The sequence below is a fragment of the Hyperolius riggenbachi genome, chromosome 2, assembly GCF_040937935.1.
Source record: "Hyperolius riggenbachi isolate aHypRig1 chromosome 2, aHypRig1.pri, whole genome shotgun sequence".
Classification (NCBI taxonomy): domain Eukaryota; kingdom Metazoa; phylum Chordata; class Amphibia; order Anura; family Hyperoliidae; genus Hyperolius; species Hyperolius riggenbachi.
In genome coordinates, this window is record NC_090647.1 from 64,626,259 (window position 1) to 64,653,581 (window position 27,323).

At 46.5% G+C, this 27,323-nt stretch overlaps 1 protein-coding gene across 2 annotated transcripts in view; it reads right to left on the reverse strand.

Moving 5' to 3' along the window:
• PGR (progesterone receptor) overlaps positions 1-27,323 on the reverse strand; it is a 148,570-nt gene that overhangs the window by 71,355 nt on the left and 49,892 nt on the right. For both annotated transcript variants that reach the window (XM_068266849.1, XM_068266848.1), the window contains one exon: positions 3,548-3,664. In XM_068266849.1, the coding sequence (XP_068122950.1) occupies positions 3,548-3,664 (117 nt within the window). The remainder of the gene's footprint in view (positions 1-3,547; positions 3,665-27,323) is intronic.

A 27,323-nucleotide genomic window follows, 5' to 3' on the forward strand; every position in this document is an offset into this window, starting at 1 on the left:
TCGTGTAGATGCGGCTTAAGGGGGCCCCAACTACTTCATCACTCTCTGTGATAAAGGGGTCCATCCTGAAGATCAGGTGTATTTGAGGCTACACTTGTTATGGGTGTGAAGATTATAATGGCCACACTTGTTTTATGACCCTTGCAAGATGGGCCCCCATGCTGTGAGGGTCACTAGGGGTTGGTAAGGGAAAGGGTGTGATCACTGGGGGCTCATCAAAGTTTTGCTGGTGGGCCTTAAAAATTGTAGTTAAAGGGAATCTTAACTCTAGAAAAAAAAATGAGTTTTACTTACCTGGGGCATCTACCAGCCCCCTGCAGCCATCCTGTGCCCTCGCTGCCAGCTGGTTTCGTTTTTGCCGACTGGGAGTCGGTCGGCCCCCATGCGTACGTTTTTACGCATTCCTGCTGGTGCACCCGTAATGCGTAAAAATGTACTTGTTGATGTCTGATGTTTTTAGAGTTAAGGTTCCCTTTAAGCCCCTGAGTGTTGTTATACTGTACATAGCAGTACATTTCCACCTCCCAGTCTGACACTGTATGCTGGGGTGGAATTTCCTTCACTGAACCATTAAAGGGCTTTCACATTGGGACTGTGCAGTGCGCTACCGCAGGGCAGTGAAAGTCTATGTGGACTTTGTTCTGTGGTTGAACTCGATGAACGTATGTCTTTTTCAACCGAAATAACTATGTAACTACAGTATGTGGACTTTCATACCGAACCATTGCGGCGCGATAGGACGGAAGTGACGTTTTCACTGCATCCCCGACATGAGGGCAAACCTACATTACCGCGCGGTTCTGCGGCGACGTGCGGCATGTTGGAAGTCATGTAGGTCTATAGCCACGCGTGAAAAACCTTTTCACATTGCACATGCGCGGAAGCGTATTTTAGAAATACGCTTCCACGCACGCGATCACTTTCGCCACAGGAAGTGAGCGCCACTTCCTGCTTGGCTGGCTGCCAGACAGGGATTACCGCGTACTGACTGAAATCCTGGAATTTAAATTGGAAATGGTCTTAGCGCAAGCGGAAATTGGATTTCGGAAATCAGATTTCTGGGGAAATATCACATTACTGCAACTGCGGAAGCATTGGACCAATCAGAGAATGCAAATGCAAAATTTATACACGTCAACCGGAATACAGCTGTAATATTTTAGACCAATCACAAGACTCGGATACTACTGAGCATTTTCGGATCTTCTGATTGGCCTACAATTTCAGCGTTTTTCTGTGCCTCTGGGGGTGGAGCTATGGGGACTGGAAAGGGGGATACCAGTAGATAACAACTAGCAGTGGCAGCACACTTCTACAAAGGTAATCTAGCCCACTATGGGCTTCATTTGATAGATTTTACCCAGATTCAGTAGTACTTTAAAGGACAACTATCAAAGTTAACTTAAATTCTAAGTTTAGCTTCTAAGGGCAACAATGGTTGATTTGCATATTTCAGCAGTGATGCATTGTGGGAGACATCTCAAGTTCACTCCAACCTGAATTATCGCAAATACTTTCTGTTTTAAGAAAGCAAACTTTTGTTTTCCATAAGATTTTAGAAAGGGGGCTTTTTGGACCATTGTAGCCCCTCACACACTCCAATGAGTTCTGGTTCACCAAAGCTTGCTGGTTAGTCTGTACCTCTAAAATTGTAAATGCTACATATATCTCCAGTAATTACTAGCAAATAGCAATAGGGTTTTTCAGCTTTTTATGTTTTATGTGAAGAAAATGACATTTACAGAGAACAGTTTTCCTCTGTGGGTATTACTATGGAAGACTGTGCCCAGCACATCCAGCATACATAAACAATCTTCACTGGCTCTAATACTGTGACTAGAATCTGTTCAGAATGATAGAAAGCAGAAATATAGCTTCAAATGTGTGTAAATGATCCCTCTCCCGATGCCAACACAAAATTGTTACAAACAGCTGATAAACACAGGGTGTGCTGAGAGACCTTTGAAAAGGTTTATAGTGTTGCTGGCTAAAAGCTCTATAGGTTTGTGGGGTTTACAGAAAACTGTTTATTTGATAGTTGTTCTTTTGTACACACGCTATATTAAGATCTGCCAAGGCGGCTGATAACAACCATCCCTGTCTAATATTTAGTGTGCCTAGAAACTGATCTCCGCCTCGGAACAGGGAGACCGTGCTCACTCGTGCACCGCTTGATGACTACCCCCATGCACAGCAATTGTATGCGTTGCTGGCCTAGAATCTAGCGGTGCCTCTGTGTAGCTTTGGCCCTACATTGTCATACGTGTGTACAAGGCTTTAAGGTGCATACACATGCACAATTACTGTCACCCACAGGAGTCTGGGCTCGATCCCTTGGGTGAAAGTCGAGGCTAGTAATATATTGTGTTGCAATGGAGCCTCAGTCTTTTCCTGTACAGGCAGAGCCTCGACGCTCGCATTCTCAGCTACTGACTAGACTAATTATATTCTGATGTAGCTAAACAAACACAAACCACTCAGTGCAGTGGAGTTTTACAGCATTTATATGTAAAATGAAAACTTTTCATTGTGTGCTGTGTAAGTGCTGTGCAAGAGTTTGTAACCACTTTAAAGAGGAACTGTAACGACAAAACGGCCCCTGGGGGGTACTCACCTCGGGTGGGGGAAGCCTCCGGATCCTAATGAGGCTTCCCACGCCGTCCTCCATCCGTCAGGGGTCTCGCTGCAGCCCTCCGTGCAGCGGTGACGTAATATTTACCTTCCTGGCTCCTGCGCAGGCGCTCTGACGGCTGTCGGCGCCGAAGTAGGCGGAAATACCCGATCACCGTCGGGTCTGCTCTACTGCGCAGGCGCAAGTTTCCGGCGCCTGCGCAGTAGAGCGGACCCGACGGAGATCGGGTATTTCCGTCTATTTCCGTGCCGAAAGTCGCCACAGCGCCCCCGCTGGAGCCAGCAAAGGTAAATATTGAACTGACAGTCGGCACAGTCGCCGGCTGTTCGGAGGGCTGCGGCGAGACCCCCGTGGGACAGAGGACGGCGTGGGAAGCCTCATTAGGATCCGGAGGCTTCCCCCACCCAAGGTGAGTACCCCCCCAGGGGATCTTTTTCATGTTACAGAGTCTCTTTAAGCCATTTTTAAGAGCTACCTTATCAGCTTCATGTTACCAGAAAGGAAAACAAAAACGTTGTGTTTTGAGAAAAGGACAAGACTACCGTGGACAGGAAGCAGCTATATCTTCGGAAATTGCAAAACGTTTAAAAAAAGCCCTTTGTATAGTGATTTCCCCAGTGCTTTTAAGAATAAATACATTGTATTTATTTTATTCTTTTCCGGGTCAAAGAGACAAAAAATGCTCTGCAAAAGCTCTTAGAAAAGCACTTTACAAAAAATCCTACCACGCAGGTAAGCACCGGGAGGTGCTAAAATAATCACTCACAAAATCGCAAAACCCTGGCCTCAGCGATCGCGATTTTAGTATCTGTAAATGTTACCGATATTCTACTAGCCGGAACTGAGCACCCAAATTTCCTGGTGCCCATTTTTCACGCCCGCATTTCTCCTCTGAATAAAGAAGGCACAGCTTACCTCCGAGAATCATGCCAGCCTGGCAGCACTTCCTGAGCCGACACGATGGGCAATTCTTCCTTCTGATCTTATCCACAATGCAGTCATTCCTCCCGGCACAGAGGTAATTGTGCTGCCCTGGATAAAGGGAACACACAGAGAATTACATTTTGTCACTTGAGTGTAGGGGGGGTCGGAGGAAAATGAGTTGAACTTACCTGGGGCTTCTAAGGGTCCCCCGCAGACATCCTGTCCCCGCGCAGCCACTCACCAATGTTCCGGCCCCGCTTCCAGTTCACTTCTGGAATTTCAGACTTTAAAGTCTGAAAACTACTGCGCCTACATTGCCGTGTCCTCGCTTCCCCTGATGTCACCAGGAGCGCACGGCGCAGGCACAGACCATACAGTATGCTCCTGGTGACATCAGCGGTAGCGAGGACATGGCAACGCAGGCGCAGTGGTTTTCAGACTTTAAAGAGAATCTGTACTCTAATATTCTTACAATAAAAAGCATACCATTCTATTCCTTATTTTCTCCTGTGCCCCTCTGTGCTGTTTCTGCCACTCCCTGCTGCAATCCTGGTTTGTAATTAACAGTTTTAGGCAGTGTTTACAAACAAAAGACTAGCTTCTAACCACAGTATCATAGGCTGAGAACTAGCTTACTGTGTGACTCATGCAGAGCTTGGAGGGGGTGTGTAAAGCTTCTGCCAATGACAAGCAGTGCTGCACATTCCACACATTCCAGCCTCAGCCCGACAGACACGACAGAGGAAAGGAGATAAGATTTATTACAGAGACAGTGCAAGTAGGAAAGGCTTCAGTAAGACAGACCACATTAGAACAGGTATAGGAACTTATAGGATAGAAGAAATAAGGCTGAACATTTCGTTACAGAGTCTCTTTAAAGTCGGAAATTCCAGAAGTGAACCGGAGGTGGGGCTGGAGCATCGGTGAGTGGCTGCGCGGGCACAGGACGTCTGCGGGGGACCATTAGAAGCCCCGGGTAAGTTCAACTCATTTTCCTCCGACCCCCCTACAGTATTGCTTTAAAGAAGCACCGTAATGGCATTAAGTGGAATGCAGTAAATTATTCAGGATGTCCACTTTTATGTTAAATATCCTGGTTTCAGCATCAGAAACACTTCTTATAGCTATATGTTGCTGTATGTTGTTCTGTAGCCCCACCCTACTACTGAGGCTAAAGGCTCATACACACATCAGACTATGGTCTTTGGAAAATGAAAGATCACAGACCAATCTTACCCCATTCCATGTAGTATGAGAGCCATACTCTACACAGTCTTTTCTGTGGAGCTGAACTCCACATCAGAAAAAAAAATCTTTGCAAGATGCTGCACACACAGATGCTGTACAGACGCAACAGATCAGTATCTGCAAAAGATTTGTTCCTGCAAAAAATCCATTCCTGCAAATTGCAATGATAGTCTATGAGATCTGCAGATCATCATACACACATGATTTAACTGACATTCATCTGCAGATCAGATCCACCAGGATGGATTTTCAGATCTGCAGATGATTGCTTGATCTGCAGATGAATGTCAGTTAAATCATGTGTGTATGATGATCTGCAGATCTCATAGACTATGAATGCAATTTGCAGGAACGGATCTTTGGCAGGAACAGATCTTTTGCAGATACTGACTTTTGTGTCTGTACAGCATCTGTGTGTGCAGCATCTTGCAAAGATTTCTGTCTGATGTGGAGTTCAGCTCCATGGAATAGACTGTGTAGGTATGGCTCTCATACTACATGGAATGGGGTAAGATTGGTCTGTGATCTTTCATTTTCAAAAGACTATGGTCTGATGTGTGTATGTAGCCTTAGCCTAGGCTGTTCATTATATGGATCTCCCCATGAGAGCATTTTGGGAGACCAGAGATCTTTTCTAGTGGTTTTAGGACTCTCAGTAAACTAACATTCCGCAGAGATCACCTGCCAGTCCTAAAGATGTTGGCGCCTGTGATAAATTTCAGCAAATAAATCAGGGAGAAGTAAGATTTCACAATGGGCAAACACAAAACCTGAGTAAATCAATCTGCTCTGCAAATACTTAAAGTGCACCTGTAGGGAGAAAAAAAAACAGCCCAATTTAGATACTTAACGTAGTATGGATACAGAGGCGCTAGAAGGATAAAAAGATATAAAATGTAGAGGTAGTGGTGGACTAACCTCCGGAGGCACAAGAAAATGCATCAATGAGAAAATTATGCAGGAGAACAGAGGCGCCAAAAGGATAAAAGGAAGCTAAATGAGCTTAAAAACCAAATTCTTGGTAAATAGAGGAGGTAGTAGTGGACTTACCGCCTCCAAATAGACACACAACGACTCCAAGTAGGCAATAACAACGGAGCAATAGCATATGTGGTCAGTAGAAGAGCCAGGCACCTCTGTCTGTCTGTGTGCCTGGCTCTTCTACTGACCACATATGCTATTGCTCCGTTGTTATTGCCTGATGAAGCAGGATCAAACCTGCGAAACGCGTTGCATATTTGGAGTTCATAAATAAACTATATTGACTGTCTTTGCTACAGTCGTTGTGTGTCTACTTGGAGGAGGTAAGTCCACTACTACCTCCTCTATTTACCAAGAATTTTTTTTTTTAAGCTCATTTAGCTTCCTTTTATTCTCTTGGCGCCTCTGTTCTCCTGCATAATATTGAGTCCACCCTGGGTGGAGGGTTGAACCCCCTTTTTTCTCATCTACAGAGAGCGACTTCTTATTCCTGAGTGGGGTCAGGAAAATCTCCCCACCTGCCTTTACAGTGGTTGACTAATGGTAACCCTGATTTGTGAGTATTAATATTTACTCTATCTATGTGAAGAAACGCGGAAAAGCCGCCGTCTCTCAAGGTGGGGCGGCTGTTTCCGCGTCCAGCATGGCGTCACAACGCGGAAAAACCGCCGCATGCCGCATAGGCAGAGCGGCGGAATCCGCATTGGGAGCGGCGGAATCCGCATTGGAACTGGATACATTGCAAGACAGTACAGGTGTGGCTGGGACTGATAGTCCACCTAGACTCAGAGTGACACGCGCGCGCGCACAGAGGCAGAACTTAAATAACAGCCAGAAGGGAGTCAGCTGACCAGGCGGGTCAGCTGACATTTTCCACCACTCTTATTGGTCCAGCAATTAGGGAGGTCCTGGAAAGGTCCTTGTGTATATATACCACTGGCTGTTCACTTGCTCTTTGTCTGGCGTGCGATCATATATGTGGGAGCACCCAGATCCGTAGTCAGATCCATAAGTGTGCCGGGACCAGCTGGAGCTGTAATCCTACACTTAGCTAGATTCTGTTGATAGCTAAAGTACTAGTTTGATTGTGATTATCTGTTATGACCTTTGCCTGCCTTGACTATCCTCCTGAACTCTGATCTTGTACCTCGAGATTTCTGATACTCTGTTGCCGAACCCCGGCTCGTTCCTAGACTCCGCCTCAGCCTCCTGATTCTGTACCTCGATATATCTGATACCCCGTTGCTGAACCCTGCCTGTACTTAGACTCCGCCTTTGTCTTCTGATCTTGTACTGTATCTGTCCGTGTGTGTACGACCTGACTTGTCTGACCTCGAGAACCGACCTTACCATTAGAGGCGGTTCTTCGCTCTGTTAGCGACCCTTCGTCCTGAGGGTTACTTTCAGACAATCCTTCCTACTGTCAGTCTGACTCCTCCTGTCTTGGAGAGCTCAGGTCTGCGGAAGGAATCTGTGCAGTACTCCTTGCTGCACTGAGGCCTAGTCCTTGAAGTGTTACTGTTACACCAAACACTACACTCTATTCAGGTGAACAGAGGTTAGCTAGTATATCGGATTATCGGTGATGCTGCAGATCACTTATAATCTGGTATATATCTGTATTCCCAGTGATACTGCAGATCACCGGTAATCAGATCCTCTCTGTGCTTCACCGATCGTTACAGAACGCCAGACCAAAATACAAAATGGACGCAAACATTGATTGTCTGGGTGTACTTGCCGCTTTGGTGGACAACATCAATCAAGTACTGGGCACCCACATAACACTTATTGAGGCCCTATCAGGGTCTGTACAAACCCTCCAGACATCAGTGGATTATGTGCGATCCCCTTTTAGCTCTGATATACGTATGCCTGTACCTGAAAGTTTTTCCGGTCACAGATCTTACTTCCGGAATTTTAGGAGTAGGGTGTTGTCCTATTTTGAGTTGAGACCCCAATCTTCGGGTACTGAGACCCAGAGGGTCACGTTTATTAAAACTTTGTTGTCCGGCGACTCCCAGTCTTGGGCGTATAGCCTGCCCGCCGGAGACAAAGCTCTTACCTCTGTAGAGGAATTCTTTAAAGCTATGGCAGTAATTTACGATGATTCGGACCTTGCCTCGACTTCTGAGCGGAAGCTCAAGCTTTTGCGTCAAGGCGAAGGTCCGGTCGAAGATTACGCAGCCGAGTTTAGGAGGTGGTCAGTTACGGCCAGGTGGGACACTTATGCCCTATTAGATTGTTTCTTGTCAGGGCTGTCCGATGAGGTCTCTGATTTGATGTTAAGCCAGCCGAGCCCAGAACAGTCGATGAGGCCATCTCAGCGGCCATCCGAATCGACCGCAGGCTGCGCTACCAAAAACAGACCAGGGGTAGTTCCTGTCTCAGAGGGGTATCCTACACCACGGTCCCAGTGACTCCACCTCCTACTATTTCACCTTCTCCCGTCTCGCCACCTTCCGAGCCGATACAGATTTCTCGGTCAAAATTAACCCAGGTAGAGCGAAGACGGAGAATGACCGAACAGCTGTGTCTGTACTGCGCTGAAGGGGGGCATATAGTACAAAACTGCCCCAATAAGCCGGGGAAACGCTACCGCTTAGGAGTGGTAGGGGGTAACACCCTCTGTGTCCGACTTTTACCCCTAGAAGAAAGACGATTGCTTCTTCCCTGTACCGTTACGTGGGAAGATAAGACTGAGGTCACGGAAGCCTTTATCGATTCAGGCTCCGCGGCAAATTTTATGGATTTTGAGTTTGCTAAGAGATTGTGTATTCCGCTCACACCAGTACAACCACCCATCCAGGTTACGGCAGTGGATGACTCTCCTCTGCAAGGGAATCGCCCACTGTCTCAGACACCAGAGGTGGGGGTCACCATAGGGGTACTGCACTGGGAGAAGTTACAGTTCTTTGTGTTGCACATGACCACCTCCACCATTATACTCGGCATGCCATGGTTGCACCTTCATTCTCCACACATTGATTGGGCCACCGGCCAACTAATTTCTTGGTCAGCAAACTGCTTTCAGCGATGTTTAGGGAAGTGACATTGGGCCAAACCAGGGTTCATGTACAGGGGGTACCTGAGCAATATGTGGAATTTTCTGATGTGTTCTGTCCCAAGGCTGCAGACAAATTACCCCCACATCGCTCTTTCGATTGCCCCATTGATATCCGTTCAGGTTGTATGCCCCCTCGGGGTCATTTGTACAATTTATCTGGGCCAGAAAAATTGGCTATGCAAGAATATATCCATGAGAATTTGGCCAAAGGCTTCATCCGGCCGTCCCGATCGCCTGCTGGAGCAGGTTTCTTTTTCGTTAAAAAGAAAGACGGGGGCCTGCGGCCCTGTATTGATTACCGGGGACTAAATAAGATCACGGTAAAGGATCGCTATCCGTTACCCCTGATAGACGATTTATTTACGCAGGTCACCGATGCTAAGATCTTCTCAAAGCTGGATTTGCGGGGCGCGTACAACCTGGTGCGCATAAGAGAGGGCGATGAGTGGAAAACGGCCTTTAACACGCCAGATGGGCATTACGAGTACCTGGTGATGCCCTTTGGGTTATGTAATGCCCCGGCCGTTTTCCAGGAACTCATTAACGAGGTCTTCAGAGAGGTGTTGGGGAGATTTGTTCTGGTCTATCTAGACAATATACTTGTTTTCTCCAACAACCTCTCTGAGCACAGAATGCATGTGAAATTTGTACTCAACAAATTAAGACAAAACTCACTTTACGCTAAAATTGAGAAGTGTATTTTTGAAGTCACATCTGTCGGCTTTCTGGGGTACATAATTTCCACCACGGGCCTGTCTATGGACCCCGCCAAAGTCTCCGCTGTTTTGGAATGGCCTCAGCCGGTTGGGTTGAAGTCTTTACAGCGGTTTTTAGGCTTTGCAAATTATTATAGAAGGTTCATAAAGGGGTATTCCACGGTTATCGCACCCCTCACCTGTCTTACGAAAAAAGGGGCAGATACCACCCACTGGTCTCCTGATGCATTAAGTGCTTTCTCCACTTTAAAAGATTTGTTTTGTTCCGCACCCATCCTGAGACATGTAGACACCTCTTATCCTTTTATTGTTGAGGTAGACGCCTCGGAGGTTGGGGTAGGGGCTGTGCTGTCTCAGCGGTCAGGGTTGCAGGGAAGGCTACACCCTTGTGCGTATTTCTCTCGTAGGTTCTCTCCGGCAGAGAGAAACTACGATATAGGCAACAGAGAGCTCTTAGCCATTAAACTTGCTTTTGAGGAGTGGCGTCACTGGCTGGAAGGAGCAGAACATACAATTACTGTATACACGGATCACAAGAATCTAGAATACATCGAGGGGGCTAAGAGATTAAGTCCCCGTCAGGCTCGATGGTCTTTGTTTTTTTCGAGGTTCAGGTTCGTAATTACGTATACCCCGGGTAGCAAGAACATTAAGGCAGATGCTCTGTCCAGATGCTTTGAGTTGGAGACAGCACAGCCTTCTGCCCCAGAAACCATTGTCCCACAAAATTTGGTGCTGGCCGTAACAGAGACTTGGGAAGACTGGACAGAGACCTTGAGTCCTTTTCAGCAGGATGTCCCTGAGGGGAAGCCTGAGGGAGTTTTATTTGTGCCTCTGCCATTCCGTCTTCGGGTGCTACAGATATTCCATTCACACAAGAATGCGGGACATCCTGGGGCATCTAGAACGCAGGATCTTGTGGCCAGGTGTGCTTGGTGGCCGTCTCTGGCAGCCGACTGCAAAGAATTTGTTAAGGATTGTGCGGTATGTGCTAAAAGCAAACCCTCCCGGCTGGCACCTGTAGGGACGTTGCAGCCTTTACCCACCCCGAGTGAACCATAGACCCACTTGTCCATGGATTTTGTGTGTGAGCTTCCCAGATCAGAGGGCATGTCGGTCATTTGGGTGGTAGTCGACCGCTTCAGCAAGATGGCCCATTTTGTGCCCTTGAAAGGACTCCCCTCGGCCCAGGAATTGGCCGACTTGTTTATCAAACACGTGTTCCGGCTGCACGGCATTCCGGAAAACATAGTGTCCGATCGGGGAGTCCAATTCGTATCTAAATTCTGGAGGGCATTCTGTCATCAAATGGGCATGAAGCTGTCGTTTTCATCAGGCTACCACCCACAGACCAACGGTCAGACATAGAGGGTCAACCAGTCATTAGAGCAGTTTTTGAGATGTTACGTTGCAGAGGCGCAGAATGACTGGGTCAAATTTCTGCCCTTTGCAGAATTTGCACAAAACAATTTGAGAAGTTCTTCCACTGGATTTTTTCCGTTCCAGGTTGTGTCTGGAAGATTGCCCAAATTTTCACCGTTACCAGTGGCCTCCACTCCGTTTCCAGCTCTGGAGGCGTGGCAAAGGTCTTTTAACCACCCTGGCGTTCTGATTAAATCGCCAGGGTGGCTGCGGGAGGGTTTTTTTTAAATAAAAAAAAAAACTATTTCATGCAGCCAACTGAAAGTTGGCTGCATGAAAGCCCACTAGAGGGCGCTCCGGAGGCGATCTTCCGATCGCCTCCGGCGCCCAGAATAAACAAGGAAGGCCGCAATGAGCGGCCTTCCTTGTTTTGCTTATATCGTCGCCATAGCGACGAGCGGAGTGACGTCATCGACGTCAGCCGACGTCCTGACGTCAGCCGCCTCCGATCCAGCCCTTAGCGCTGGCCGGAACTTTTTGTTCCGGCTACGCTGGGCTCAGGCGGCTGGGGGGACCCTCTTTCGCCGCTGCTCGCGGCGGATCGCCGCAGAGCGGCGGCGATCAGGCAGCACACGCGGCTGGCAAAGTGCCGGCTGCGTGTGCTGCTTTTTATTTGACTAAAATCGGCCCAGCAGGGCCTGAGCGGCAGCCTCTGGCGGTGTTGGACGAGCTGAGCTCGTCCAGACCGCTCAGCAGGTTAAAGACATTTGGCGGACGGTGAGAGACAGTTTGGAAAAGGCGTTTCTGAGTCAGAAGGGTCAAGCTGACAAGAAACGGTCTTTGGAGTGGAGATTCCAACCAGGAGACTTGGTTTGGGTATCCACACGTCACTTGGCCCTGAAACAGCCTTCAGACAAGTTGGGTCCCAGCTTTGTCGGGCCTTTCCCGATAGCCAGAAGGATCAACAACGTCACTTACGCCGTTGATCTTCCCGCCAGCATGCGTGGGGTAAGATCCTTCCACGTATCCCTGCTTAAGCCAGCAGTCCATGTGGGTCCCACTCCTCCTCCTCCTGTGTTGGTGGATGACCAGCCTGAGTACGAGGTAGAAAAAATTTTAGATTCACGCGTTGTACAAAACTCAGTACAATATCTCGTACATTGGAAAGGGTACGGCATTGAGGAGAGACAATGGGTACCGGGGAGTCGCATGCATGCGGACGAATTAAGGAGGGAATTTCACGCCTTACATCCCGAGAAACCTGGTAGGAGTTGTCCGGAGTCCACTCCTCGGGAGGGGGGTACTGTGAAGAAACGCGGAAAAGCCGCCGTCTCTCAAGGTGGGGCGGCTGTTTCCGCGTCCAGCATGGCGTCACAACGCGGAAAAACCGCCGCATGCCGCATAGGCAGAGCGGCGGAATCCGCATTGGGAGCGGCGGAATCCGCATTGGAACTGGATACATTGCAAGACAGTACAGGTGTGGCTGGGACTGATAGTCCACCTAGACTCAGAGTGACACGCGCGCGCGCGCGCACAGAGGCAGAACTTAAATAACAGCCAGAAGGGAGTCAGCTGACCAGGCGGGTCAGCTGACATTTTCCACCACTCTCATTGGTCCAGCAATTAGGGAGGTCCTGGAAAGGTCCTTGTGTATATATACCACTGGCTGTTCACTTGCTCTTTGTCTGGCATGCGATCACATATGTGGGAGCACCCAGATCAGTAGTCAGATCCATAAGTGTGCCGGGACCAGCTGGAGCTGTAATCCTACACTTAGCTAGATTCTGTTGATAGCTAAAGTACTAGTTTGATTGTGATTATCTGTTATGACCTTTGCCTGCCTTGACTATCCTCCTGAACTCTGATCTTGTACCTCGATATTTCTGATACTCTGTTGCCGAACCCCGGCTCGTTCCTAGACTCCGCCTCAGCCTCCTGATTCTGTACCTCGATATATCTGATACCCCGTTGCCGAACCCTGCCTGTACTTAGACTCCGCCTTTGTCTTCTGATCTTGTACTGTATCTGTCCGTGTGTGTACGACCTGGCTTGTCTGACCTCGAGAACCGACCTTACCATTAGAGGCGGTTCCTCGCTCTGTTAGCGACCCTTCGTCCTGAGGGTTACTTTCAGACAATCCTTCCTACTGTCAGTCTGACTCCTCCCGTCTTGGAGAGCTCAGGTCTGCGGAATGAAAAGGGCCGTTATGAATAATAATAGGCCCTACATGGAATTGTGGCAACCTGGGACATAAGTTTAGGGGGCTATGTGTTTTTTCCTCTGTGAGGTAGCAGGGAATCTGATTGGCTGATGGATTCTGCATAGAGGTGGTGTTCTGACCCGGGCACTGATTGGTCGCTACAGGTGTGTGGAGAAATCTGCCAGGTGTTGCTGGGGTTATACATTGTTGCAACAACCAATGGCAGCTAAGTTGAGTGTATTTAAGACAGGTCCGTAGGCAGGTTAGCTGCCTTTGTTCCTGAGCGGTCTGGGCGAGCTCTTGAGCTTGTAATACGGAGCTGGTAATACGGAGCTTGTATTACTGAGCCCCCAGCCGCAATGGATATATTAAGGCTCCTGGCGGCAAGAGCCGAAGAGCCGGGAGGACTGGAGACCCTGACACGCTGCCTCCAGCTAGCAGAAGAAGAGAGGAGAGCAGAGGAGGAAAGCGGAATTGCAGCGGAGATTCCGGCAAAAAGGCTCCGAAAGAAGAAGAGGGTGTACTCGCCTGAGCCCAGCGGGATCGTGAAGCCAGGACCTTCTGGGAATGCGGCGAAGTCAAAGAGAGGCTCCGGGGGTCAGCGGCAGAGCAGAGTTTCCAGCGGGATGTCAGCGGCATTGGCGGCGAAGCAGGGACCGTTTGAAGCCCGCCTTGCACAGCCTTCAGCAGCGCCGACCAATAGCGGAGCAGTGGGGGCGTTCCCGGCATCTGTCTTTGAAGAGGTGGCCAATCGGGCGGTGGCACAGCTTTCCGGGTGGAGTGGTCCCGCTGTGGGTGTTCAGGCTGGCCTTCCAGCGAGCAGCTCTTGCTCCGCCCACCAAGCGGCGACCAATCGGGTGCCCGCCGGCGCTGATCCTGGCCGAGCTCCGTCATCGGGTCCTGGCTCCTCCCACTTCCTAGCGACGAATCGGGTTGCTGCCGGCGCAGAGCATCCAGATGACGTCGCAAGCTCCTCCCACTTTGCGGCGACCAATCGGGTCTCCGCCGGCTCGGCCCCAGCTGATGACAGCTCATCCGCGGAAGAAGATGAAGAGGAGGCAGCCCAAGCAGCATCCAGCCTTCCATTCGCATCCCCTGGCGGTGGGAGCGGGCGCACGTATGCCGGCGCCGCTGACCAGCAGTTGCCTGTGCCTCACGGTTCTGCTGTGTTAGCGGCTGCTGGCGGTACAGCGCAGCTCCATGCCGGGGGAGGGCAGCCCAGTGGTCCGGGAACTCCTATCGAAGTCGTGAGTCTTCAGGCTTCGCCTCAAGCTGCTGGAAGCAGTAAGTATGATAATAACCAAGTTACTGCTTTGATGTCTGCCTTATTGTCAGCATTACAAACTGTTCCAGCTAATGCTGGAAGTGTATGGTTGGATAGGGCTGCTTCTGCCGATAATAATTCAGCTTTGTCACCTGCTCCTGCTCCCAGTGCCCCCTTCCCCCCTACTAATTTTCAAGCCCAGCAGCCAGATTCAGTTATCCCTATCAGAAAACCTGGCATTGCTGAGTCTGCATATAAAGAGCAATTATTATGTGAATTATCTCCACTTGGTTTTCATTTGCCATCAAGTGTAAAGGAAAAAATTTGGAAGGGAGATTATATTGACATTCTGTCTCTCTTACCTATCTGTAAGGAATTTTTAAAGCAGGATAAGAAAGATGACAAGGCTGATGATGAACGGCGCCGCCCAGTACCACGTTCTTTTCATAATTGGTTGCAGGCATTCTGCATATATGCAAGTGTAATGGGTGAACGTCACCCGGAGCAATGCCCAGCTATGTTCCGATATGTTGATACGATTCTTGAGGCTTACAAAGCTTATGGTGGGTTTGCTTGGTACACTTATGATGAGGCATTCCGTCAAAGGGTATCAATTTACCCAGGAACGAAGTGGGGTTCTAAAGATGTTGGGTTATGGCTGCAACTTATGATGCCTCAAAAGGTTTCCACATATAAAAACCCCACTCAGTCTCCCACAGGTACCAGTTATAAAAAAGGCGTTTGCTACGCGTTTAATGACGGCCAATGTAAATGGCCGGGTTCTTGTAAATACCGCCACGAATGTGGCTTTTGCGCAGGATCACATCCAATTGCAAGATGTTTTAAGAAAGCAGCTTCAGCATCCCAGTCTGGCTCTAAGGAGCTTTTTCTTAAGGGCACCCACACCGGTGAAGCTGCCAAACATGGTACCATGGCTCAAAATTTACCCCGACAGGGCGAGAGCAACATTACTAATTAACGGTTTTGATCTTGGTTTTTGTCTGCCAGTTTTTACAGGTGTGGGTTGCTCTGTGGTAAAAAACTTGAAATCAATTGATGCTCATAAAGATATAGCTGAAGAAAAAATTTACAAAGAGGTCAGTGAGGGCAGAGTTGCAGGCCCTTTCTCGTCACCTCCTTTTGCCAATTTCCGCCTCTCACCTTTGGGCATTGTCCCTAAAAAAGAACCAGGTGCATTTCGTTTAATTCATCATTTATCCTACCCAAATGGCAGTTCTTTAAATGATGAAATCCCAAGTGATTTATCCTCAGTTTCTTATGCCTCTTTTGACACAGCCTTAGAGCTTCTCCGCCCACTGGGGCGCTGTGCTCTATTAGCAAAAGCAGACATTAAATCTGCATTTCGTCTATTGCCCATAAATCCTTCATCTTTCAGCTCATTAGGTTTTCATTTTGATGGGAAATTCTTTTTTGACAAATGTTTGCCGATGGGATGTGCCTTATCTTGCAGCTATTTTGAAAGCTTTTCCACCTTTTTAGACTGGGTAGTGCAGTTCATTTCAGGTCACAATAGTTTAATTCACTACCTGGATGATTTTTTATTTATGGGCCCAGCATCATCAGACATTTGTTATAAATTACTAGTCACTTTTAAAGTAATATGCAATGACTTTGGCATCCCTTTAGCTTCTGAAAAAACAGTTTTACCAAGCACGTGTATTGAATTTTTAGGTATTACAATAGATACAGCTGAAAGGGAATTCCGTTTACCAGACGGAAAAATAGCCAAGCTAAAACAGTTAATTTTTGGCTTTTTGAGAAAAAAGAAGGTGTTACTTAAAGAAATGCAGTCATTACTGGGTTCTCTTACTTTTGCTACAAGGGTTATGCCCATGGGCCGGGTTTTCTCTAGGCGATTGGCCGCATCCATGAGGGGTTTAAAATCACCTTATTCGCATATTAGGCTTACTCATGAGCTAAAAGAGGATTTACTAGTGTGGGCTGAATTTTTGAATAGTTTCAATGGGCGTTCCCTTTGGCAGGAAGCATTTCATTCAAATTCTGAATTAAATTTTTTCACAGACGCTTCCGGCAGTGTCGGCTGCGGGGCTTTCTGTAATAATAGATGGTTCGCTGCTAGGTGGCCTGTTGAATGGCGTCAAAAGGAGGTGACGAGGAACATTGTATTATTAGAGTTATTCCCTGTTGTTGCAGCTTTATATATTTGGGGGGAACAATTCAAAGGCAAGCGAATAATGGTACAGACAGACAATAAAGGAGTAGTTTTCGCTATTAACTGTCTTTCTTCCAAGTCCCCTAGTGTGGTCAAATTATTAAGGATTTTGGTCCTTTACTCTCTTAAATTTAACGTTTGGATCAAAGCACAGTATGTAGCAGGGATAACGAATGATATTGCAGATGCTCTGTCCCGTTTGCAGATGGAGAGGTTCTGGTCGCTGGCCCCAACAGCTCAACCCAAGGGAGAAGAAGTACCGCTTTTCCTGTGGAGCTTGATATGGAGTTGATTAGCACAGGAATACGAAATTCTCTTTCCATAGCGACTTGGAGGGCCTACTCAATCGCATGGAAGGATTGGATTACTTTTGTTCAAATGCTAGGTTTACCTGAACACCATGTATCTGAAGGGGTGGTTTTGCATTTTGTAAGCTCTTGCATTAAAAAAGGGCTGTCACATTCTCATATTGTTAAAAAATTAGCCGGCATTTCCTTTTTTATGAAATTAAAAAATTTGCCGTCATGCAATTCTTATTTTTCCGTGAAACAGTTGTTAAAAGTGTTAAAATATTTTGTTAGGTAAGGGCTCCTTCATTGAATTGAATGCTTGGGCTGGTCACAACTTGTGCCCAGTGCATAATTTGGTTAATTACTTAAGAGTTAGAGGAAATACCCCAGGTTCTCTGTTACGTCACGAGAATGGTACTTCACTTTCAGTTTTCCAGTTCAACTCCGTGTTGAAGCTATGCTCCAGCATTGCAGGGGTGGATGAGTTCCAATTGTCCTCTCATTCCTTCCGTATCGGGGCAGCAACGGAGGCAGCCAGGTTGGGTCTTTCAGATAGTATAATAAAGAAAATGGGAAGATGGAGGTCTGGCGCGTTCAAACTTTATATTCGTCCTTAATTGTGCTTTTATTTTACAGGTTCAAAGACAATTGTATGGATAGTGGGCCACTCTTATGTGTTTTGGGCCCATAACAGAGCATTTCGGAGATGTTACTCGACAAATCTGAACATGGATCCAGATAAGTTCGCTGTTTATTGGCACGGTGTAAGAGGAATGGTTTGGGCTCAAATGAAGGATGCTTTCTTCAATTTGTGTAATGTTTGGCCTTCTCCGGATGTTTTAATTATCCATCTAGGGGGAAACGATATTGGGAAAATTAAATCCCTCGAGCTCTATTTCAATATCAGGGATGACATTGCTGTTTTTCACTCTTTTGTTCCACAAATGAGAGTGGTTTTTTCTGAAATTGTCCCTAGGTGGAGATGGCTGCAATCGCCTGACCTTTTCCCCTGCGAAAAGATCAGGCGGAGGCTCAACCACAGGCTCGAAAAATTTTTGCCCAGCGTCGGTGGTTTTTCGTTTCGCCATGTTGATTTGGAGGGAGGCCCCCAGGGTTTGTACAGACAAGATTTTGTGCATCTTAGTGATGTAGGATTAGATATTTTTAACCTTGATCTCCAGTGCTGTATTGAGAGGGCCGTTGGTGGTGTGCCAGGCTAGGTATGCCTGGCGGGTGGGGTCCTTCCGGAGTTATTTCGGTTTCAGTTGGTTCGAACCGTAATGGTGGACCATATAATGAGTGGTTTTTATGTTCATTTAATAAAGTTATCTTTTATTGAATTTATTTGGACCTCAACTAGTTAGCAAAAAGTATCCAATAAAGATGGCCACGGCCTTTAACCTCCAGCCTGGGGTGTCAAGGTGTGTTTATTTACATATTATGTTATTAAGTTATTTAGTTATATTTGTATATTCAATCAAGTGTTGCCTACAATTCCATGAAAAGGGCCGTTATGAATAATAATAGGCCCTACATGGAATTGTGGCAACCTGGGACATAAGTTTAGGGGGCTATGTGTTTTTTCCTCTGTGAGGTAGCAGGGAATCTGATTGGCTGATGGATTCTGCATAGAGGTGGTGTTCTGACCCGGGCACTGATTGGTCGCTACAGGTGTGTGGAGAAATCTGCCAGGTGTTGCTGGGGTTATACATTGTTGCAACAACCAATGGCAGCTAAGTTGAGTGTATTTAAGACAGGTCCGTAGGCAGGTTAGCTGCCTTTGTTCCTGAGCGGTCTGGGCGAGCTCCCCTCCCGCCACTCCCTGAAGATATAATAGACTTCGTCGTGGTCAAGTCTTTATTGGTGAAACATCACGTTGAAGGCGTGGATGAGGATCGCAGTTGGGGTCCTTCCGGAGTTATTTCGGTTTCAGTTGGTTCGAACCGTAATGGTGGACCATATAATGAGTGGTTTTTATGTTCATTTAATAAAGTTATCTTTTATTGAATTTATTTGGACCTCAACTAGTTAGCAAAAAGTATCCAATAAAGATGGCCACGGCCTTTAAAGAGACTCTGTAACAAATTGTTTATCTTTATTTCTTCTATGCTATAAGTTCCTATGCCTTTTCTAATGTGGTCTGGCTTACTGCAGCTTTTCCTAATTGCACAGTAGCTGTGTTATCTCTGTTATATGATCTAATCTTCTCTCTATAGTCGGCACAGTCAGGCTGAGGCAGTCAGACTGGAATGTGCAGGGCTGCTTGTGATTAGCTAGAAGCTGTACACACCCCCTGCAGGCTCTGTGTGACTAACACACTCTGCTTAGCTGAGCCTATTAGAAGCTGGTTAGTTTGTTTGTAAACACTGCCTAAAACTGGCAATTACAAGCCAGGTTTGCAGCAGAGAATGGCAGAAACAGCACAGAGGGGACCAGGAGCACATAATGAATAGAATGGTATGCTTTTTATTGTAAGAATTTCAGAGTACAGATTCTCTTTAACCTCCAGCCTGGGGTGTCAAGGTGTGTTTATTTACATATTATGTTATTAAGTTATTTAGTTATATTTGTATATTCAATCAAGTGTTGCCTACAATTCCAGGAATCTGTGCAGTACTCCTTGCTGCACTGAGGCCTAGTCCTTGAAGTGTTACTGTTACACCAAACACTACACTCTATTCAGGTGAACAGAGGTTAGCTAGTATATCGGATTATCGGTGATGCTGCAGATCACTTATAATCTGGTATATATCTGTATTCCCAGTGATACTGCAGATCACCGGTAATCAGATCCTCTCTGTGCTTCACCGATCGTTACAATCTAGTAACCATTTACCAGTACATATTACACTATTGGGGCTCTTGGTGTTCCTTGTTTTTATCAATCAGAAAATGAATCAATTTTCAGCAAAACAATTAATTTACATACTCCAGTAAAATACAACGCGTTTCACGGGAGTGACCCGCTTCCTCAGGCAATAAGATGGAGCATATACAAAAACAGGTCTGGTACTATGCCAAGCGCCTTTGTCTGTCAATTTAGATACTTACTTCAGTAGAGGTAAGCCTCTAGATAATCCATCTACCTCCATCTCACCATTCCAGCGCTAGGACCTCCCAAACTTAACCATCAAGTGCTTGTGGACGGGACAGGGCCACACTGCGCAGGCCGCTCAAACCTGTGCAGTAGTACGGAGCCAATCACCAATACCAAGCAGCTCCATGCTACTGTGCAGGCGTGGCCATCCTGCACCTTGCGCAGTGCGGTCATGCTCATTTACGTATGGGAGATTGGCTCCGAGCTTTCAGAGGGTTCCCGCGCGGCGGTGGTCTGCAGAAGGACATTGAAAGGCTCAGGAGGAGAACCCAGGGGCTTCCCTCTACTAAGGTTAGTATCTTTCCCTCAATTAAACTCACCGGTTAGCTTTCATTACAAGACAATCTGATAATTTGACAAGCAATCGGCAATGTTATCAATTAGCTTAAGTAGAGTGAAACTTGTTATGAAGTGACTTTATATTAGTTTTCTATTAGTTTTAAGCTGTGTTTAATGTTTTAGAGCAGGGGTCAGGAACCTTTTTGGCTGAGAGAGCCATAAATGCCACATATTTTAAAATGTATTTCCGTGAGAGCCATACAATATGTTTCAAACTGGGACAGTGCACATGCGCAGCAGAGGGCTCACGTCCCTATTGCCATAGTGATGTGTATACAGTTTATCCTCCAGGCAGCGGAAGCGTTTTAAGCTTCAGCTTGTACAATTAGCTAGCTGACTTGGGGGTTGATTCACTTTGTAGGAGGAGATATCCACACTTTGGCCTACTAGGCTGCCTGGCAAGTGGCAGGCAGCCTATTGGGCCAATCAAAGTGCAGGGATCTCATCCTACAAAGTCACTGGACCTAACAGGATAAAGGGTGGGACAATTGGAGTGGCCGTTAGTTTTGGAAGGAATGCGAGTAATTAGTGCATGCTACAGCAGTAGCGTGCCCACTTTGAAAATTTTACATGTGCTGCCACACTAAGCTTGAGCAGTGTAGCTTTGTGAATCCACCCCTATCTGCTGTGAGCCAGATGTAGCCATCAAAAGAGCTGCATCTGGCTCCCGAGCCATAGGTTCCCTACCCCTGTTTTAGAGCAAAAGATGAAATTATGAGTTTCATATCACTTTAAAATGTTTGTAGATCTATCTACCGTATCTATCTAGTAATGTTCCTATATAAAAGGGAGTGACCACTAAGTATGGTTTTTACACCTAGCTAAAGCATTTGTGCCTCCCCCACGCATCGCACCACAATGCCAAAAAATCGATTCATATGATACCGTGACAGAGTGTGCCGAGAGGGTCATATGCATTGCGCTGCCCCCCTCTGCTCACACGCCCTTCTCCGCCCCTCGCCCAGTGACGTACTCGTTGCTGAGAGGAAGTATGTCACTGGCATTCCCGGCTTCCCCCTTTTATTTGCGTTGTTCCGTGCATGTGCTCCGCAGCCCCCCCCCCCCCCCCCCCCCCTCGTGAACAAATGTAAAATTTCTCCATCGCTCATTGACTTCCACTCATTCCGCCGCCCTGCGTCCTCGCATTACATAACAACTCCAAAAAATCGATTCATATGGCCCTGTGGCTGAGTGTGCAGACACGGTCATATGCATGGCGCCCCCCCCCCGCAGGCCACTTACACCGCCCCCAGCAAACCCTTCACCGCCCCTCACCCAGTGATGTAGCCCCTTGTTGGACAGGAAGTACGTCACTAGGATCTCCAGCTTCCACCGTCATATTTGCGTTGTTACGCGAATGTGGTCCTCCACCAACAAATTTCTGCATCGCCGATTGATTTCCATTCTTTTCCGCTGCCGAAGTTGCATAATAACGCGTTGTTGACTTTGCAGCAGTGAATCAGAAGCTTTTGGCGCAACGTGACAAAACGTGGTTAGTGTACTGGGCCCCATACACTTTACCCTGTGTGCAGAAAGGGTAACGCAACACAAAAAAAAGCCCTAGTGTAATAGGGGCCTAAATCTTCAACTATTTCACATAATTACAGAAGGCACAATTAGAGACTTAATCCCCTTCTCATTTGCTCATCAGTATAGACGGCAGCCATGAGGCCAGCAGCTGATGAGTAAGGCGCTTCAATTCTCCACAGACGGGGACAGAAATCTTCACAGCTTAAATTGGATCGTATAAGAGTTCCGAGAAGCAGGAAGAATAAATCAGCACCCTTCATAATGAGTTTTCAGCTAGCTGGGAACTCGGATCATTGTAGAACGCTGGCTGAATATGGAATAAGGTGAAATTAGCACTTTCCTCTGTACAGATGGAGAACTGAGCCTCATCAACACTTTCAAAATTCTAGCCAAAGAGCTACATGCAGGAGACGAGAATCACATTTGGGTGTCATCAGCATAGAGGTGATACAGGAAACCAAAAGAGCTTGTTAATTGTCCAGGCCATGGGCGTGATTCACAAAGCCGTGCTAACTGTTAGCACACTGGTGAAAAGCCCATTATCACGCCTAAACTCAGTTTAGGCGTGATAAAAAAAACTCGCGCGCAAACTTTTGCGCGTAAAGTTTTACGCGCGCAACGACATTAAACCCTATGTGACGTTTTGTGCGCACCGGTGCTAACCTACTTAGTGCAATGCTTATCACGCCCAAAAGTCTTTAGGCGTGCTAACTAGGTTAGCACCACTTTGTGAATCAAGCCCCATGAGAATACATGGAGAAGATAAGAGGTCCAAGGTCAGAGCCTTGCGGTACACCAACAGAAAGCGATCAAGGAGAGGCGTTAGTGCTAGTTTTATTTGCTGTAAGTGTCCTACAGTAGCTCCTTGTGTTCATAATGAACATAGCATCCTGGTGAGTGTACTTATGAATTCGTTATCGATGTTCCAGGCCGCTATGGTTTGAGTACCAGGCATTGCTAAGCACAGCTATGACAAAAGTTGATTTAGTTTTATTACTTCAGCAACCCCACCACCTTACTCACCATTAATAACCTTTCAAACTATGTTCAAACAAAGCCTCCTACCTCAGTCATGCTTTACTTAGACCACAGGTGTCGAACTCCAGGCCTGTAGGACCAGATCCATGCCAGTGTTTAGGATGGACTGAGAAAGAGAGGAATGGGTTCAACCTGATGGACCACACCTTTCCTGATTCAGACCCATCAATTCATTTGAGCTGTGTCAAAAATGTGTGAGGACCTCGGCCCTCGAAGGACTGGTTTGAAATCCCTGACTTAGACCGAAATTCCTAAGTCCCCAAGTTTCTAACCTATAGCCTACCTTTTATCATCTCCCTAGTTTATCTGATGTCTACCCATTCCCAACCCGATGCTTAGTACAAACTTTTTAACACTTTTCACCTGAAATATCTCTTATGTATTGTTTTTACAGCACAAGTGTTGTACAGACAGACTGATCGGCCCTTGTGTGACCAGACTACTAAGAAGAGGGGAGGGGCACAGAAAAACAAGCTCCACCATCCTGTGAGAACCTTCTTTGAAATCTCATAGATGACAAAAAGTTTCAGGGGAGGCTGACCATCCTGTGGAATCTCTGAGGAGGAGGCCAGCGATGTCACGGAAAACTTTAGAAAACTACACAGCTTAACTCTAACATATTTCCATACCTCAACACTACCCAACAACACACACACGTACACACACACACAAACGTACACACACACACACGTACACACACACACACACCACACACGTACACACACACACACACACACACACACACACACACACACACGTACACATACACACACACACACACACACACACACACACCACACACACAGACACACACACACACACACACACACCACACACACACACACACACACACACACACGTACACACACACACACCCACACCCACACACACACACGTACACACACACACACACACACACACACACACATACACACACACACACACACGTACACACACACACACATGCACACACACATATACACACACACACACACCACACACACACATACACACTATATACACACACACACACACACACACCATACACACACACACACACTATACACACACACACTATATACACACACACACACCACACACACAGACACACACACCACACACACTATACACACACACACACACACACACAGACACACACACACACCACACACACACACACACATCACACACACACACACACACACTATATACACACACACACACACACACACACACACACACACTATATACACACACACACACACACACACACTATATACACACACACTATACACACACACACACACACACACACACACCTACACATCAAATGCTAAACTCAAATGACTATTATCTCTAAATTTTGGCTAGCCTCTGACCTCCATCACCTGTTGTTGTTGTTAATCATTATTAGTACTGATATACTTAAAAATAATGAATAAATACAGCATTACCATATAAAACAGCACTACAATATTTTAATAAGGGGTTGCATGCAGACTACATGAGACTTTTTATTGATAACCATAACAGTACTGCCAGCTTATGCTAGCTTATACTTTAGATTGTAAGCTCGCAAGGGCAGGGCTCTCCCACCCTTTTGTATCTTGCAATGTGTTATACATGTTATTCATCATGTTACGTTTGTAATTACCAATTCTGTATTTTGTACCAGTGTCCATATTTGATGTATATCATTGTTTCATTATGTACCCCATGTTTGATTCTTTACTTTGTACAGCGCCACAGAATATGCTGGCGCTTTATAAATCAATAACAATAATGCTAGGACAGTATGATCACACTGTACAGAGCAGACAGCAATGGAGGAGAAAGATACAATATTAGGAGTGTGTCCTCCTGTACACCCTACACATGCTTGTATCAACTCAGCTGCAGACTTAGCAAATCGTTATGGGAAGATGTTACAGAAGTTTATGCCTGATAACTGGATACATTACCCTGCTGCCTCATCTTCTTTGTTGGCTTATTTGCCAAGTATGCCTTTTCTGTTGTTACAGTAGACCTGAACTATTGCACAGGTCATAAGGGCTCGTTCACTTCTGCGCAGATTTTGAGCGTTTTGACGCAACGGCTAACGTTTGCGTTACCCAAGGTAAAATTAGAGTCCATAGACTTTCATTTTAGCTTTCACATATAACGCTGCGTTTTGGTGCGGTGCGGTACGACGCACCCAGGAGCTGTTTTTCATCCGACGCTAGCGTTACGCGTTACAATGTTAGTCAATGTAAAGCGCAAGCTATGCGCGTTTTAAAACGTTTTCAACGCAGGCATAAAATCCCAGAATACAACAGAGGAACGTAGTAGAAAGATGAAAACTAAAAAAAAAATAAAAAAAAAAAAATTTACCTGCGTTTTCCTATGTGGTGTAATGTATTGAAAACGCATTGAAAACGCACACTCACTGCAGTGCAACGCATATCAAAACGCATTAAAACGCATACAACAAAACGTATGCGTTGAGCATTCTCCAACGCCAGCTCTGATGTGAAAGAGCCCTAAGGAAAACATAGAGAAATCAACCCTATGTGTATTTAGAGAGAAGAGCCTGCCTAATTCCCCCTCATCTGTAAGTAATCACAAGTGTAATTTGAGCTCTCAGCTGTGTCAGCACAAAAATTTGTCTCGGCAGACACGGCTAATATGTAAACATAGGATGTTCACCCTATGTTGTCGTAATTTTATCTCTCAGCTGCATCAGCTGACTGCCACAGTTGAGCAGCTAATTTGTAAACAGATGATGTTCAAGAGAAACCGAAGCCAAAACAAAATGATGATATAATGATTTGCATGTGTAGTACAGCTAAGAAATAAAACATTAGGAGCAGATACATAAGTCTAATATTGTTTCCGGTACAGGAACAGTTAAGAAACTCCAGTTGTTATCTATGCAAAAGAGCCATTGAGCACCACCACTTTCAAAGTCGCAGAGAGCTCTGTCTTCTGAAGCTTATTATCTCAGCTGTCAGTCACTGTATTGTTTTCTTTCCTACAAAGGATAGTTCAATAGTTCATAAGCCTGCTCAATTTTTTTTTTAAAGTAGGCTACCTGATCCGCATGGCTGAGCGCAATGGCCCACCGCAATGGTCTTCTTTCCCTTTTCTGACCTATAGGTCACAACGCTGCACTGAGAGAATTTGTGTCTCTCATAGCGTGCAGGGTGGGAGGGGAGCATCAGGGGGCGTGGCTGGGGAGAGAGAGCTGCCCAGTGGCAGCTCGGGGAAACCCTGCAGGAACAGTGGGCGTTTTGTACAGGGAATTCCTCTCCCCGTGTTTACCTCCAAGATAGTGACAAATATTGTCACTAATCTCAGAGGGCTATAGCGTGGCGGTGGAGAAGGAGGGGGGGGGGGGGGGCTGGGAGCGACGGTTGGGGATAGAGAGCCATGTCATTAGGCAACGAACATGCCTCTATGTCCCATTTGGCCACCGAAGATCCACCTCTGGTTCTCTTTAACATGCTCTGTAACCATGTGGGACTGTACAGTGGCTTGCAACAGTATTCAGCCCCCTTGAAGTTTTCCACATTTTGTCATATTACTGCCACAAACATGAATCAATTTTATTGGAATTCCACATGAAAGACCAATACAAAGTGGTGTACACATAAGAAGTGGAACGAAAATCATACATGATTCCAAGCATTTTTTACAAATAAATAACTGCAAAGTGGTATGTGCATAATTATTCGGCCCCCCTTTGATCTGAGTGCAGTCAGTTGCCTATAGACATTGCCTAAGTGCTATTGACTAAATAGTGTGCACCTGTGTGTAATCTAATGTCAGTACAAATACAACTGCTCTGTGAGGGCCTCAGAGGTTGTCTAAGAGAATATTGGGAGCAACAACACCGTGAAGTCTAAAGAAAACACAAGACAGGTCCAAGGGATCAAGTTATTGAGAAATTTAAAGCAGGCTTAGGCTACAATAAGATTTCCAAAGCCTTGAACATCCCACGGAGCACTGTTCAAGCGATCATTCAGAAATGGAAGGAGTATGGCACAACTGTAAACCTACCATGACAAGGCCATCCACCTAAACTCACAGGCCGAACAAGGAGAGCGCTGATCAGAAATGCAGTCAAGAGGCCCATGGTGACTCTGGACAAGCTGCAGAGATCTACAGCTCAGGTGGGAGACTCTGTCCATAGGACAACTATTAGTCATGCACTGTACAAAGTTGGCCTTTATGGAAGAGAGGCAAGAAGAAAGGCATTGTTAACAGAAAGCATAAGAAGTCCCGTTTGCAGTTTGCCACAAGTCATGTGGGGGACACAGCAACCATGTGGAAGAAGGTGCTCTGGTCAGATGAGACCGAAATGGAACTTTTTGGCCAAAATGCAAAACGCTATGTGTGGCGGAAAACTAACACTGCACATCACTCTGAACACACCATCCCCACTGTCAATTATGGCGGTGTC